Source organism: Hakea prostrata, chromosome 7, assembly GCF_041222555.1.
Source record: "Hakea prostrata isolate BN-2017 chromosome 7, UWA_Hpros_2, whole genome shotgun sequence".
Lineage (NCBI taxonomy): Eukaryota > Viridiplantae > Streptophyta > Magnoliopsida > Proteales > Proteaceae > Hakea > Hakea prostrata.
In genome coordinates, this window is record NC_142606.1 from 40,778,677 (window position 1) to 40,794,574 (window position 15,898).

The 15,898-nt window shown below is 37.1% G+C and overlaps 1 protein-coding gene across 1 annotated transcript in view; it reads left to right on the top strand.

Annotated features, from left to right (window-relative positions):
• Nucleotides 1-10,966, top strand: part of LOC149011161 (lon protease homolog 1, mitochondrial-like) — a 39,508-nt gene extending 28,542 nt beyond the window's left edge. Inside the window, exons 12-20 of the mRNA XM_089164401.1 lie at nucleotides 1,735-1,859; nucleotides 2,700-2,830; nucleotides 2,955-3,059; nucleotides 3,420-3,533; nucleotides 3,652-3,819; nucleotides 6,153-6,254; nucleotides 6,998-7,249; nucleotides 9,317-9,835; nucleotides 10,160-10,966. Coding sequence (XP_089020527.1) covers nucleotides 1,735-1,859; nucleotides 2,700-2,830; nucleotides 2,955-3,059; nucleotides 3,420-3,533; nucleotides 3,652-3,819; nucleotides 6,153-6,254; nucleotides 6,998-7,249; nucleotides 9,317-9,835; nucleotides 10,160-10,351 — 1,708 coding nt within the window. The 3' untranslated portion in view covers nucleotides 10,352-10,966. The remainder of the gene's footprint in view (nucleotides 1-1,734; nucleotides 1,860-2,699; nucleotides 2,831-2,954; nucleotides 3,060-3,419; nucleotides 3,534-3,651; nucleotides 3,820-6,152; nucleotides 6,255-6,997; nucleotides 7,250-9,316; nucleotides 9,836-10,159) is intronic.
• The last annotated feature ends 4,932 nt before the right edge of the window (nucleotides 10,967-15,898 follow it).

Here is a 15,898-nt window from a genome sequence, read left to right on the forward strand (position 1 = left end):
TGTTCAATACTTCAATATAAGTTGGCATTTCGCTAGAATATGACTAATTAATAGGTTGTAATTTGGAACTTACACCTGTCCACAATTTCTCTTGGGAGTTAATACTGTCTCCTTTCTAATTTCTCTTGGGAGTTAGTACTGTCTCCTTTCTAATTTCTCTTTCCTTAGGATTAGGACGTAGCACTAAGCTCAGCCCTATAAATTGCAAGTTGCTGCTGCTGCCTTCTCTATTATGTGAGAGTTATGGTTTTGTGTGTGACCTAAACTGAGTTGGGCTTGGGTGGGCCAGTCAACTTCTTGATGGTGCAAGGTTGGGAGGTTTTAGTTAGAACCCCCATTATCAAGTATCTAAACCCCGGATAGGTGTGTCTTATACACCAAAAGAGACAAAGCAGACTAGCTAGAAAAAAAAATCTTCCTTCTTTCATTTCACAAGAAAGCAGCTTCCTTAGGCATTGAACTTTTTCAATTTTTGGACTTAGCTAAACTACTGCCATTATTGGTCTGTAATTTAAATTTCAGCAATTCTTCTTCTAACTTTGTACAAGATTGTAAGCAATGTGTTATATGAGGAGAATTCTTTCCAGCAGAGTCCAGCCATCTGATCTTGACAAACCTCAGAACTTACACCAATTTCATCACCTAGCCTTTGATCCAAATTGCAACCCCATCACGCTATAAAAACCCAAAGATCCACCCCGTCTACTGGGAAATCACTTTCTCCATAGCCCTGACATAATTGAACTCGATGTCCACCTATTCAACTATCAATTTTCCACATGATATTTGGACCACAGCAAACCTCCATAAGACCCGATTCTTGATCCTTATCACATCTCCCCCTCTTTTTATGTGGTCCCCAGAACCCTAATTTCATGAAACACACTCCTGCCTTTAGATTACCCATACTTTGACAGAGTTCCCCTTTCCCTGTTCCTCTACTTGATAGAAAACCCTAGTCCCATCAGCTTAACAGAAACCCAACACTCCAATTTCACTTTTCGAGAAACCCTAATCCTAATCTTGTCCAATTCGATCTGGAACTTTGGAGATCCTGTTCAACTGGTCCTTAGTTCTAAGGCTACATTTCAGGGCGGGAGGATGTGTTGGCACATGACTCAAATGTTTGTTCGGTTATTGTACACTCCTATCTTAATAGTTCACTTTGTGCAGTTGTACATAAATTAGTGTTGTTAACTTGTTACGAGGCTAACCTTCAAGAGATGGAATGAGAAGAAACAGATAAAATATTTGTGGGTGCAGTTCTATCTAGTTTACAAAGAGTTCCACATAGGTGCAGTGTTACTTTTTCCAGGTGGTTATGTACGTAGATGTTGTGGGAGAGCACCCTGCCCCCAGGGTGTTTGGGTTTTAAGGCTACCAATTTCAACAAACAAATTTGCCTAGGCAATGCCTTGACAAACAGTTATATATGCCCGTATTTGACAGAAATATTGCTGTAAGCTGGTCTGTATTAGTTTACACCAACTAGTGTGATTTATGTCGAAATTATCCACATCTATCTACTTCCAGGACTGTCCTAAAATTTTCTGTTTTCGCATACTCAAGTTCACCTTACCAAATCCTTTTCACCTGAAAGCAACGTTAGATACAAATGTTGAGCCTTCAATTTTTTTTATGATTCTTTAATTTAAAATGCTATCTATTATTGAGAGATGATGTTCTTCTGGATATCATGGAGTTATTGGTCCTCTTGTTCTGTTGAAAATGCAGTGATGAGAATTTTGATGTTCTTCGTGCTCAAGAAGTACTGGATGAAGACCATTATGGTCTAACAGATGTAAAGGAGCGTATATTGGAATTTATAGCTGTTGGAAAACTAAGAGGAACATCACAAGGTATGTAATATTTAATGTGATTCTGTCAATGTTTGAATGATACATGGTACTCTGTCCTCAAGCATAATATTCTAGAAACATATGCTACCTTATTTCAGGGATTACAGAATTAGTTTCTGTATATGAAGTCCTATATGCGGTTGAAATTCGTTACTTATATGTTTTATATATTATGCTTTAGCTTTTTCAGTTGTAATTGGGTTTGGCTACATGAAAATTTGCATGAAACTATATTAGTTCTCATCCTTTGTCAATTGCTCACTTCACATTGTTTTGAGCACATCCAATTTGCACAATATCACTCTGTGCCCATGCATAAATGTGCCATTATAGTTCCTGAAGCTGTATTCATTCTAAATTATGTTTAGTCTGCACTTGCAACTCAACATCCTCATTCCAGCTCTAAGGTAGGAAGTCACAGATTGACTCTAAGCTTACTGATTTTGCTACGTATGACCCATTTAAACTACACAGGGTGTTCATAATGCATTTTGAGTTCAATTAGGTCTTGACTATGGTCAGGTTCCGGCTGCAAGCCTGGCCTTCCTCCATGAATGAGACGACCATTCTGTCTATGGGTTTTGTTCGAAGAGTGACTGTTCACCGAACTAGTCAATCTGTCAGGTCACCTGGATTTTGTTCTTGTGAACTGAACTTTTTTATATGCATGAGTGATCTGTGTCAGATGTAATGATACTATTGTTAGACTGTTGCTTATGGATGTTTGATATATTTTATTCTAACCCTCCGCCATATATCAATCAATTTCTGCTGCTTGTGCAAGTTGAAGAGCTGCACCACCTGAATCTTTATGTTGTGACATGTGGCAATTATTTGCAGGAAAAATTATTTGTCTCTCTGGGCCTCCTGGAGTGGGTAAAACAAGCATTGGCCGTTCTGTTGCACGAGCTCTTAATCGGAAGTTCTATCGATTTTCTGTTGGAGGATTGGCTGATGTAGCTGAAATAAAAGTACATAGAAAGTCCTTTTATCATTAAATTCTTTAGTGGATATTAATCACAATGGCTTTTATTCTTACCCTTGTCAACTGCCCATGGTGATTTGCTGCTTTATTATCTTGTCCTACTGATTCAGGGGCATCGTCGAACCTATGTTGGTGCCATGCCTGGAAAGATGGTGCAGTGCCTAAAAAATGTGGGGACATCCAACCCTCTGGTTCTGATTGATGAGATAGACAAGGTATTTTGGGATACTGCATGGTTTCCGCTATTGAATTTGTTGCTTTTGATTTTCAGTAGATGATTGGGTTCCTCTGTGTGTTTGGTCAATCTTGTTTTTCTTCTCATAGTTCCGTGCTCTCTGTTCATATGCACTTCTAAAAATTGGTGGTTTCAGATTCTCCGTCTGTACTCACAAAATATCATCTTTTTCATTTAAAACTGTATCATATTCAGAGTAGGTGTCATTTAAGGTAGGTATGTGTCGGATATTAGTCACATATTAGTGTTATTATTACTGTGTGACCATGACATTGATGCTAAATGTTTTTTGACTGTGTATGATAACCAAATGATTTTAAATTGAAACTGCTCTTAACAGCTGGGAAGGGGGCATGCTGGTGATCCAGCTAGTGCTTTGTTGGAGCTTCTTGATCCAGAGCAAAATGCAAATTTTCTGGACCATTATCTTGATGTTACCATTGATGTATCAAAGGTGAGTCACCTGAGTGCCATGTCTTAACTTTTTTCTTTCTTTTTTTTTTCCCTCCAAGTGCGCAGACTGCAGATGTTGGGACCCTTGATCCTATTCCTCTTGCTGTTGCTTACTGTAGGTTCTTTTCGTCTGCACAGCAAATGTGGTTGAAATGATACCCAATCCTCTTCTTGACAGAATGGAGGTTATCAGCATTGCTGGTTACATCACTGATGAGAAAATGCACATTGCCAGAGATTATATAGAAAAGACAACTCGGGAAGCTTGCGGTATCAAGCCAGAACAAGTATGGATTCTATTGACTTTTTTGTTTCTTCTTGTTGTATTAGGTCCATGAGCTAATGATTGGGTATGGCTTGTGGGGTGTTCAGTGCTCTGCTGTCTGACTGCAGCTCTGTTTGCTTATTCTTATTGGATAACTTGAGGCATATATCATTTTTTAGATTTAGATTGAGATGAAGACAGTACAAAGACAATGCAAGTTTAGCGAGTTAATGATTATTGATCATGTTCTTTACCTGGTTTTGTTGAAAAATAAGATGCATTAGTATTGCTAAGATGGCTTTTAAAATCTCATGGAATTTTTAAAGGTTACTTGGTTGCCATGATGGCATGCTATCTTATTTTGTTTATCTTTTACAATCCGTTTGTCAATTTAAAAGTTTGAAATTATGTATCAAACTCTTCCCTGAAAGGAAGAAATTTGTATAATTAAATTGTAATACAGAATGCTGTAGTTGGGAAAGGATAATCGGAGATTCTCTTTTCCTGTGCTCCAGATGCCTTCGTTCACATTGCTTACAGCATGTACACCAGTAGAGTGGTCTTGTCAAGGAATCTTAAGGGTGAAGTGATTTATCTTATAGGATGATTGTAACCATTTGATATTTAGTGAAGCTTAAAGATAACATGATTTATTTATAGGATCATTGAAACCATTTCATATTTGATGAAGGTGATTCCTTAGAAATTAACATGCAGTCCCAATGGATTTATTGGGTGCACTGAGCTTAGAGCTTCCTCCTTCTCTGATTCAAACTGCCCCTTTTCTAACATCCTTTATCTGTGAGGTTTCCTGATCTGGACCAAAGCTGTCTCTATTAGACTCATTGCTTTGTCTGCGTAGAAAATGGAACCTTGACATTATCAACAATTCAACATACAGAAATGCTTTAATATGTTTTCCAGTTGTGATTTGTAGCAATACCAGTGAGAGATCGAGAGAAAGAAGATGAAGAGAGGAGGAGCAGAAAAATAAGAATGAAGAGAAGACGATAGAGGATTTTGAGGAGACTTAATGTTGTCTTGTTGAGTTCTCCAAATATTTCTAGATCAGAATAGCTGATTACATCTGGGATTCAAACTCCAAAAGAGGAGTCCTAAAAAGGACTCAATAATTCAGTAGCAGGGGGATCGAGAGCTAGTTTCAGGCACTAACGCTTGACTCCTTTTCCTGTACTTTTTTACTTCCAATATGTTTTCAGTTGTGATTTGTAGCAATACCAGTGAGAGATCGAGAGAAAGAAGATGAAGAGAGGAGGAGCAGAAAAATAAGAATGAAGAGAAGACGATAGAGGATTTTGAGGAGACTTAATGTTGTTGTCTTGTTGAGTTCTCCAAATATTTCTAGATTAGAATAGCTGATTACATCTGGGATTCAATCTCCAAAAGAGGAATCCTAAAAAGGACTCAATAATTCAGTAGCAGGGGGATCGAGAGCTAGTTTCAGGCACTAACGCTCGACTCCTTTTCCTGTACTTTTTACTTCCAATATGTTTTCAGTTTTGATTTGTAGCAATACCAGTGAGAGATCGAGAGAAAGAAGATGAAGAGAGGAGGAGCAGAAAAATAAGAATGAAGAGAAGACGATAGAGGATTTTGAGGAGACTTAATGTTGTTGTCTTGTTGAGTTCTCCTAATATTTCTAGATCAGAATAGCTGATTACATCTGGGATTCAAACTCCAAAAGAGGAATCCTAAAAAGGACTCAATAATTCAGTAGCAGGGGGATCGAGAGCTAGTTTCAGGCACTAACGCTCGACTCCTTTTCCTGTACTTTTTTACTTCCAATATGTTTTCAGTTTTGATTTGTAGCAATACCAGTGAGAGATCGAGAGAAAGAAGATGAAGAGAGGAGGAGCTGAAAAATAAGAATGAAGAGAAGACGATAGAGTATTTTGAGGAGACTTAATGTTGTTGTCTTGTTGAGTTCTCCAAATATTTCTAGATCAGAATAGCTGATTACATCTGGGATTCAAACTCCAAAACAGGAATCCTAAAAAGGACTCAATAAGTAGCAGGGGGATCAAGAGCTAGTTTCAGGCACTAATGCCCGACTCCTTTTGCTGTACTTTTTTACTTCCCAAATTACCTTTTAGCATCTCTCATTCTCTTTATTTATTGATTGATTTTTATCTTTCTGGTACTCAAAGAATGATTTTTCTTTGACTCTTTGAAGTTTTGAAAATTTGCCAATTCAATGTAGCTGGGTAACCCAGTGGTGGTCATTCTTCTATGAGTAATTTGTTGTTCCTGGATGAAGTTTTCTTAGTCTCTTATTATTTTGGTTTATAACTTATGAGAATGAGTATTTTGATGGTTTATGACTATTCTTCCTAGGTTGAAGTGACCGATGCAGCTCTTCTTGCTCTAATAGAAAATTACTGCAGAGAAGCAGGAGTCCGAAATTTGCAAAAGCACATTGAGAAGATTTACCGCAAGGTTTGCTTGGATGTTTTATTTCAATTTTGAATTTGGATCGTAACTACATTAGGCCTTTGTGTGTCCTTTTTTTATGGACTAATAATAGATTCTTCTTGCTAACCAGGTTGGCTTCATAGTTTATAACAATTCCTATGTTACTGGTTATTAGAGTTACTGGTTTTTATGAGAAGGCCATATTGGAAGTACCAGGTTCCTGTAACCCCATAAGTTCTTTCATGGGCTTCCTGGAGGTTGGAACCCTCATATGTGGTGTTTGGCCCTTCACTGGTATGAGCTGTAGAATATGGTTGCTTATTGCTAAATAGCCCAAACATTATGATTTAGGAGTGGTATCTCTTGGCTTTGGAATCCATGGGACTACTTCTTTGCCCATTCTGAATTGTCGTGTTGGAATATTTTAATTTGAGTTTCCAGGGATGCATTAATAATGAGAAATGGTATCCACTAGAAAACCCTATAGTGGTGATCCCTGGGGCAATGGTTAAGTTACAATATTCTAACCTGTTAGTCTTTGGTACTAAACTTGTCAGTAACCTTTCCTGCAAAACATGGGGAAGGCACTAAGACTACATATATCTACCCTTCCCAGACCCTGCAGTAGTGGGAGAGACATACACTGGGCAGTTCTTTCTACAAAACCCCACAAATGAAATCAAGAAAAATAAAAATGAAAAAGTTGGTATTTGAGGTACTTAATGCTGCCTGCCCTAACTTGGCATTGCACTTCAACTAATTGGCAGATTGCTTTGCAACTTGTGAGGAATGGAGAATTAAGTGAGCCATCTCAAGTTATTGAACCTGATGAAGCTAAAGAGAAATCTGGCAATGTATCGGTTGAAGCTGTGGAAATAGAGCAAATGCAGGTTGGTTCTGAACAAGGAGAAAGCAGCAGTGAAAAGCTGGGCAGTGAAATGGTTACACCCACTGACCAATCCCAGACAGATCTCCAAGCCAATGAAATGTCCAAAGATGATCAAACAGCTAATTCAACGGTATGTGCTTTTAAAACCTTTAGTGTTTGTGCATTAGTCTGGAGTGTGTTAGTGGAAAGTTGGAAAATTCATAGATACCCAACTTGTTTGACCCTCAGTTTTCTTTGCCTTTTCCTAAGGTTTTTAGAGGGAACCTGTTTCTGTAGGTGAAACTCTCCCATTTTTCTTCTTTTCCTTCCCAAGTTCATCTGGATCTGTCAAAAAAAAAAAAATCCTCTAATATATACATAGCCTAACTGCAATCTTTGATGATGGTTATAGTATGTGGACCTAAAAACTGTGTTTGAATGCATTTTGTACTGTGTCTCTTTAGTATGAACTTTTCAGACAAATGAATTCTTGTACTAGGTCTTTACTTGCACTGTCAAAATATTTGCTCCATCTGGCTGGTAGTGAAGCAATGGGATATCAGGTGAAACTAAAACAAAAGTCGGAAGCTTTTTTAATCATTGCTAATCTCTATGGTTTTAAAGGACTCCTCTTAAGGGGTAAGGCAAGTTATTGCCTTGTTTTATTCAAATTAGTGATCGTTTTGGTTTAATTGTCACCTAAACATTGCCTTGGAGAAATTGCTTTGATTGGAAATTTATTATTCTGGGTGGTTTGTAATGCTTCTTTGTATGTATATGTGTTGATTAATGCTTTGGTGTAGGTCTTTTATATCTTATATTGTAGCTAAAATATATGTATGTCATGCTCAGGACCCTACTAAACACCAACTCAGAGAACTAGAGCCCCCATCATACTTTTGCTTGGCTTGCTAATACTGAACCAGGTGCTAGCCATCCTATGGACCACGTGTGCCTTGACAACTATGACCATTGTAAATAATAATTCTGTAACTTAAAATTTTCCAATAAAAAATAATGAAAAAAGAGTTACAAACAAATCAGTCGCCTTCGATTTGAGTAGGAAAATAAAGGGTACATTTGAAAGATGAGCTGTTCTCTATTGGTGGAGAGAACCTTGCCTTTGACTGTATTTACTAACATACATGGTAAGTTTCTGAGCAACACAACTTCTTATCCAGTTCTTCAGTATCTCAATGGTTTGTTGTGTTTATTTTTCAACCTTGAGACCAGCGTCCAAGGCTTGTAACAACTGTCAGGCAAACACTAGTTGGCTTCCCTTTTTTGTTAACTAATTTCAGTTTTCCTTATTTCTCCTTTATCACTTTATCATTAGAACTTAGAAAGGTTAAATTTTTGTGCTTGCTTAAGAAAAAGGTAGAGTATTGAGATGAGAGGGGTACAGGTGCAACATTAGTAAGCCCAACTTTTTCTTTTGAAAAAAAAGGCATATTATTAAGAGAGATAGAAGGGTGGGGGTCCAAGTGCAACATTAGTAAGCCCTTATGTTTCATTTGTGGCTTTCAGTGGATCTAAGTAACAACTTCGTGCAGGAATCAAAACATCCAAGGAATTCCAGCCATTTTCACAATGAAACTACTATTGACTTGTGAAATTGTATTTTTCTACCCCAATATTCACTTCCCCGCTATTCGACGTCAAGAGATTTTTGCAGACAATTATTGGGAAGAAAATGTTCCCACTATCACCCCAAATTGGTTTGAAAAATATGGTTAAGTGGGATCTTTGGTGGCCAAACTTTTTTGCGGCTTTCCTCTTCTCTTTTTTTTTTTTTTTTGGGGGGGGGGTTCTTGGGTGCAAGCTGGCTATTTTGTCCATCACTTTCCTACTGTTGATCCATTCTTTACAAATTTGGGTTGGGTAGAAATCATAGGGTACCTTCTCAATTAGCCACATATTTGGTGGTACAGCTGAAATCATATCATTCCCACTGGGATGAAACATGCTTTTCCTGAATTATCACAACTTCTCTAGGAAATTTCTGAAAGCTTCGTTTTCCATGCAGTAAATCGGTGATTAGTATCACCAAATTTATAAAAAGTGATGATCTCATTATGATTCAAATAAACTGCTGCATTTTGGGGGATGATGTTTTTATCATCATCATGTATGTGTGTGTTTTCTGCTTAATGACTTCTGATGAATGCCAACTTCCCTACCCTTGTTTTGATCCAACTCATTTGTGTTCTACTGACAGGAAAATATAGAAACTGAGAGAGTCCAAGAAAATGAAGCAAGCAAGGCATCTGATAAGGTTGTGATTGATGCAGCAAATTTATCTGATTTTGTTGGCAAACCCGTTTTCCATGCTGAACGTATCTATGATCAGACACCGGTTGGAGTTGTTATGGGTCTTGCATGGACTGCAATGGGTGGTTCAACACTTTATATAGAGACTACTCTTGTGGAGCAAGGAGAAGGAAAAGGAGTACTTAATGTCACTGGGCAGCTTGGAGATGTCATGAAAGAGAGTGCCCAGATAGCCCACACGGTTGCTAGAGCAATATTGGTTGAGAAAGAACCAGATAACCCCTTCTTTTCTAATACAAAACTCCACCTGCATGTTCCTTCTGGGGCTACACCCAAGGACGGGCCAAGTGCAGGCTGCACCATGATCACATCAATGCTGTCTCTAGCTATGAAGAAACCTGTAAAGGAGGATCTAGCAATGACTGGCGAAGTGACATTGACAGGAAGGATCCTTCCAATTGGCGGGGTATGTAAAAAGTAAACTGAACTGTGATCTCTTTAAATACTTCCATTACTTCGTTTAGTCTGTCATTTTCTTGGTGTCCACAAAAGGTGAGGCTAAATATTATTTTTAACCTATTTCCTTAAAAAAGGATGCTATCAAGTGATACAAACCATAATTCAGCCATTAGATCAAATTTATCCAACCATTTGTAGCTTCGGAATCCTTAATTTGAGCTCCCATGAGTATGGCCATTTTTTGTATAATTACCACATTTATATACAGTAGTTGGATGATTCACTTGATGGAAATTAAAAATAACATTTTTCTACTATGGCAAATAAACAGGTCAAAGAGAAGACAATAGCTGCGAGGAGGAGCAATGTGAAGACTGTGATATTCCCTTCAGCTAACAGGAGGGATTTCGACGAGGTTGCTGCTAATGTCAAAGAAGGCCTTGAAGTTCACTTTGTTGATGATTACAGTCAAATATTCGATTTGGCTTTTAGTGGTTACCAAGATGCAGGAAAATCAAATTAGTTTGGTTTGATGTGTTGCGCTGGGGGTGTTTTTGAGCACTGAAAGCGGTTGCCACTGAAACTGGCAGTTTTGTGAGTTCAGATATTTTACTGTTTGCAGAGTTTGACAGAAGGTAGGTTCTACAATATCTTTAAACTCTTATCATCACTTGTTAAATTTTTCTATAGTGATTACGTCAAAGGGTTCATAAGCTTGACCCAGGGAGGGCATGCCATTATTGTTTTCCCATGTAAAATCACACACATATTCTGTAACACTAGTATGATTACTAATTTTTGAAGTGGGAGGTACAGAGTTCTGTTTGGAAATAATTGTGGAGGAGCTTTGTTACCAGAAGAGAAAATAATTGAACATTACCCATTCAATTTAAACGTCTATTAATACTGCATTACCTTGCTTCAAACTACAAACCAGACCTTGACAAAACATTATCCATACAATTTAAACATTTATAAATACTGCAATACCTTGATTCAAACTACAAACCAGACCATGACAATCGAGTTGTGAAACGATTGGTAAAGCGGGACAAAGAAATATGAATTTGCTGTCTCTGCTACTACCAACGTTGAAGTTCTTCTTATTTATTATTTATACATATAAATATATACTAGCAAATTTCTATACGTGCAACGTGACCATGTATGAAGGATTAAGAGAGTGAGAGATATTCCTTCCACCTGCATGCATTGCAAAGTCGGTGCTGTAATTGTTCAGAAGAAATGAGTGTAATTGTTACACTCGTGGCAGGAGTTTATAATGGGACCAGTACTGTTGCCGCTCTTAATAATTTCCCCAGGAAGATTTGGCTGCAAAGTGAAACTTGGTTCAAGTGCCTGCAGTGGATTGGCAATGTGAGCAGAGGAAGTAGCAAATAGCAGTTACCTGTTTTGCTTAATGAAAATAAATAGATTCCTTCAAAGATGTATTTTTTAAAACATTATAATAATTAAAGAATAAATTAAAAGTGTGAAAAAGATGTAAAACTAACTAGATAATTGGACTTTTTCAATGATTTCAAGGTAAAGAGGAATTGCTTTCCCTTCACAAAAGTGGGAAAGGGAAGAGTTTTGAAACCAAGATTGACCTTTCATAATCGGTTTTCAGACTGTTTTGGTCAGTCCGGTCTTTATATGAACCAACTATATATATATATATATATATATATATATATATATATATATATATATATATATATATATATATATATATATATATATATATATATATATATATATATATATATATGACCACTATTCCATGAATTCAAAATTGAAACTAGAGATGATATACCTCTGCTGCAACTATAGTGGAAGAGACGAGATTATTCTGGTTGTAGTCGACGGTGCTATCTGGCCAGAGAGTCAAAAAACGGCCCCAGTATAAGGGATTTTGGCTACCCAGCCAGAGAGACAAATCGTCGCCCCAAGAGGATTTGTCTTCCCCACCGATGAGTTCCTGTTCACCATTCTCCAATGAATTATATTATAGCTTTGAAGATAAATAAAAAAGATACAGATACACCCAAAAAAAAAAAAAAAACAACGGTTCAGTTTGTTATTTCAGAGTTCTAGCAGTTAAGGGTGTCAATCGAATAGAGTACTAACTTTGAATACCAAAAACCATAACTGTACCATACCGAATTTATACAGTACAGTTTGGGTATTTGTAAAAACGGTTTAGTACGGTATCAGTATTAAATTGGTGTAAAAAAATAGTTTAAACACAGTATCTAGTGTGGTACAATTTTAGTATGAACAAACCCATGCTATTTTTGTTATTAGTTCATTAAGATCCTAATGAAATTGCGATCACATAATCAATAAAATCTGATATTAAATAGAGACAATACAAGTAAATATAAGAAGAGAAGCTAGTGAATGACAAAAGTAAAAATTGAAACAGAGAATTAAGGATAAGGTAAAGGTAAAATGTTTTAAATGTAAAATTATATTTATATTTCTTAATTTGGTTTGACTAATTTGATTTGGTGGGTGCGATTTTCAACGGCGGCACAGTGACACAGCAAAGTGAATCTTGCGTGGGTCAACCATCTGTTTCCGTTTCCGATGAGAAAAGTAGACCAGGGGAAAGTGCTGACGGCGATGGAATTTTTTTTTCGTCCGCCATTAATATAACAGAAATCAAAAGCTGTTTTTCAAACGATAATGATTACTAAATAACAAACGTGAGAAAAGAAGTAAAATCAATCACAAAAATTGAATCTGATAAGATAAGATAGCTAGAGATGATATCTCATATACCTCCTCTGCTGCCACTGTAGTGGAAAAGACGAGCTTCTGGTCGTCGTCGACGGTCCCACTTGGCTTGAGAGACAAAGAACGGCCCCAGTATACGAGCTTCTGGTCGTCGTCGTCCAAGGTGCTACTCGGCTTGAGAGACAAAGAACGGCCCCAGTATACCAACTTCTGGTCGTCGTCGACGGGACCACTCGGCTTGAGAGACAAATAACGGCCCCAGGATACGAGCTTCTGGTTGTAGTGTGTGCTACCTAGCTGCCGGAGAGACAAATCATTGCCCCAGGATGCCGGATTCTCGTCGTAGTGGACGGTGCCACCCAGCCGGAGATACAGATCATTGCCCCAGGATGCCGGATTCTGCTTGTTGTAGTGGAGCCGGAGAGATAAAAAATCGCCCCAAAAGGGTACGAGATTCTGGTTGAAGTCGTCGTCGGTGCTACCCAACTGGAGAGACAAATAGTCGCCCCAAGAGGATTTTCCTAGCCTAGTGAGGAGATCCTGTTCACGACGCTCCATTGAATCTATAATAGAAGAAGATGATGAAGATGAAGAAGAAGATGATGATGATGAAGAAGACGAAGTGGGTATTTATAATGCGAGGCCAAAGGCCCTTTGTCTCTACAACAACCAGTCACAACCACCAGATTACACCGTAGAGGAATACCCACATAGGGCCGTGGCACTGGTACTTACCATAAAAGTGGATTGGGTGTCCTCTTGATGTTCCAAACCAGCATCTTGGACTTTCAGCATTTGCTTCAGAGAGAAAGTTTGGGACTCAAAAGTGCCCGCCCTCATGAGGCAGGGAAAAACTTCTTTTTTTTCGTCCAAACAGGGAAAAACTTCAAAATGTGTCTTTTACGTAACTTGAGTTGAATAGCTGAGTGGTCAGTCCTGCACCAATCGTTGATTTGTCTCCATTCTGCTTGATCTCCAAGGCTGTTGAAAAAAAGTCCTGATTCGAGACTTATCTTAAGGGAAAAAGAAATAAAAGAAGCATCTCCTGATAAGGAAAAAATATGATAGAGTTGAAGGTAACCCTATCATTGAACATAACCAAATTTAAACCAACCATTTCCAAACATAGAGTTGGTAAGAGAGAGAGAGACACCAATGCTTGCTTAAACATCAGGTAAATTACATTGCTACCTCAAAATACAGGTTTTAAAACACTGGTACCTCACTTTACATTTAAAAAACACACACTCCAATTCATCAGACACATTAGTCTATTATGTTAGTGAAACAGTTATTCCACTATTTATTTTTCTTTAATTTCAAAAATGTACTTATCAAAATCTGAGGAGAAATTTTTTTAAAAGAAATCTAGAAAACAATGTCTTCATCAAATAAATTTCAAAGGCAGAAGAATGTGGACATTTTTCATGAAAAAAGCACCAATCTAAATGTTTATAATCGTTTTGTATGGAAATTGAGTGGTAAAGATCCATACTTCTCAGTGGAGAGGACATGAATTAGTTCATTTTAAAATATCAAAAGAATGAGAGCTAATTGTTTATTTTTTTTAAGGGAATCTGAGAATAAAAAGTTCACCCCTTATATATAAATAAATAATATTTTCTCTTTGGCAGAGAAGAGAAAAAGTTCAAAGATCACCTTATGTCTAAATAAATAATTTTTCTCTTTTGTAGAGAAGAGAAAAAGCCTACAAGTTCTCTTGGGCAATGATGGGGGAAAAACAACATTAGAGCGGGTTCAACCATGGTCGGATTGGCTTAAGGTTCAAACGAGAGAGTAACGTAAAGGTGAGGGAACCTTAACCGCTATAAAAGACGTGATCCCGTAGAATTTGGGATACCCTATCGAGCCACAAAGGGTAACTTCCACCCATTACAAAAGAGGGTAAAAACCCTAGAATCAAACGGTCATAAAAAATGAAGACGAACGTATCTAATGGTGGAAAGAAGTAAACTCTATATAAACAGAGGGTCACACAAAACAGAGGTAAATTATGACAATTTCCAAATTCAGGAATCTTAAAAGAGAATGTAAAGTTATAACCGCCCATGGTTTGTTTGACTGGTTGGTCAGAGAGAGAGAGAGATGGTGCTAATAAGTACCCATAGGCTATAGCATTTTTTTCTATGAGATTATCATCGAACTACTCACAATAATGGGGTCCATAAGCCCAAAGGGCTAAGAGCAGAGGTATAAAGTGATCGAGGGTCAAATTCAAAACTTTCTCTATTTGACTGTCGCTAAGATTTAAAATATGAGTATGAAATATTAAATTCTATCAGGAATATAGTTTGTCTTATATGTAGATTAGGTAATTTCAATAAAGGTATTAATTTCGTCAACATATTTGTATTTACAATCTCTAATAAGACACATGTTTCTCATATCAATTGTGTCATCATCGTGAGATACCTTTTCCCCGGCCCATAAGAGATAAGAAGCTAGCCACGATTGTGATAAATTTATTTCTACTTGTTAAAGAAAAGCACCGTGAATTTGTGATACGTGGTGGTATCTTAATAAGAGAGATATTATTTCTAAAATATATTTGTCATTAAAAAAAATTGTGAATGTAAATCTCCCTAGTAATATATTTAAATTACATATAAAAACTACATAAGAGGTAGTAAAATTAAGTATTTACAAGTAAAACTAAAAACAAAAAATAAAAAACAAAAAAATACTATATCTACGTCTTTATCATGTACTTTTAATGACTCATCTGTGCGACAATGATTCAATAACTATTGACAAAGTGGTAACAATGATGTTGAAAAATGTGTTATCCAGTTGTTCTAGAAAGAGTTCAAAAATGTGTTATCTAGTTGTTTCTGAAAGAAAACATATAATCAGTCAGAATATTCATACATGATGTGAGATATTTTCATTCCAACACGTGGAAAAACACTTAGTAATTTTTTGAATATTGCCTTATCCTTATCGGACCCAAGTGAGAAAATTAAAAGGAATTTTTCAGCACCAACCATTGACTTACCGGCTAATAGTAAATGTGGAACCTTGGACCCCACAATTTATATGCAATAATGGGTCTATAGCCTATTGGAGAGCCAGTCAAACGAGATATCGTTTTCTTGATGATGATGATGTTTCTTTAACTGTCAACGTCTTTTCATCAATCTTGTTATAAAAAGAAACACGTGGGGGGTTTTGAAAAGGCTGCGTCGTTGTTTTCTTCATGATGACGACATCACGAGGTTTGGCCGACTTCTCGTCGTACATTTTTTATTTTTCCATTTTGGGTGAGAGAAAAATGACGCACGTGAGACCGGTGAACGTGAAAACGTAC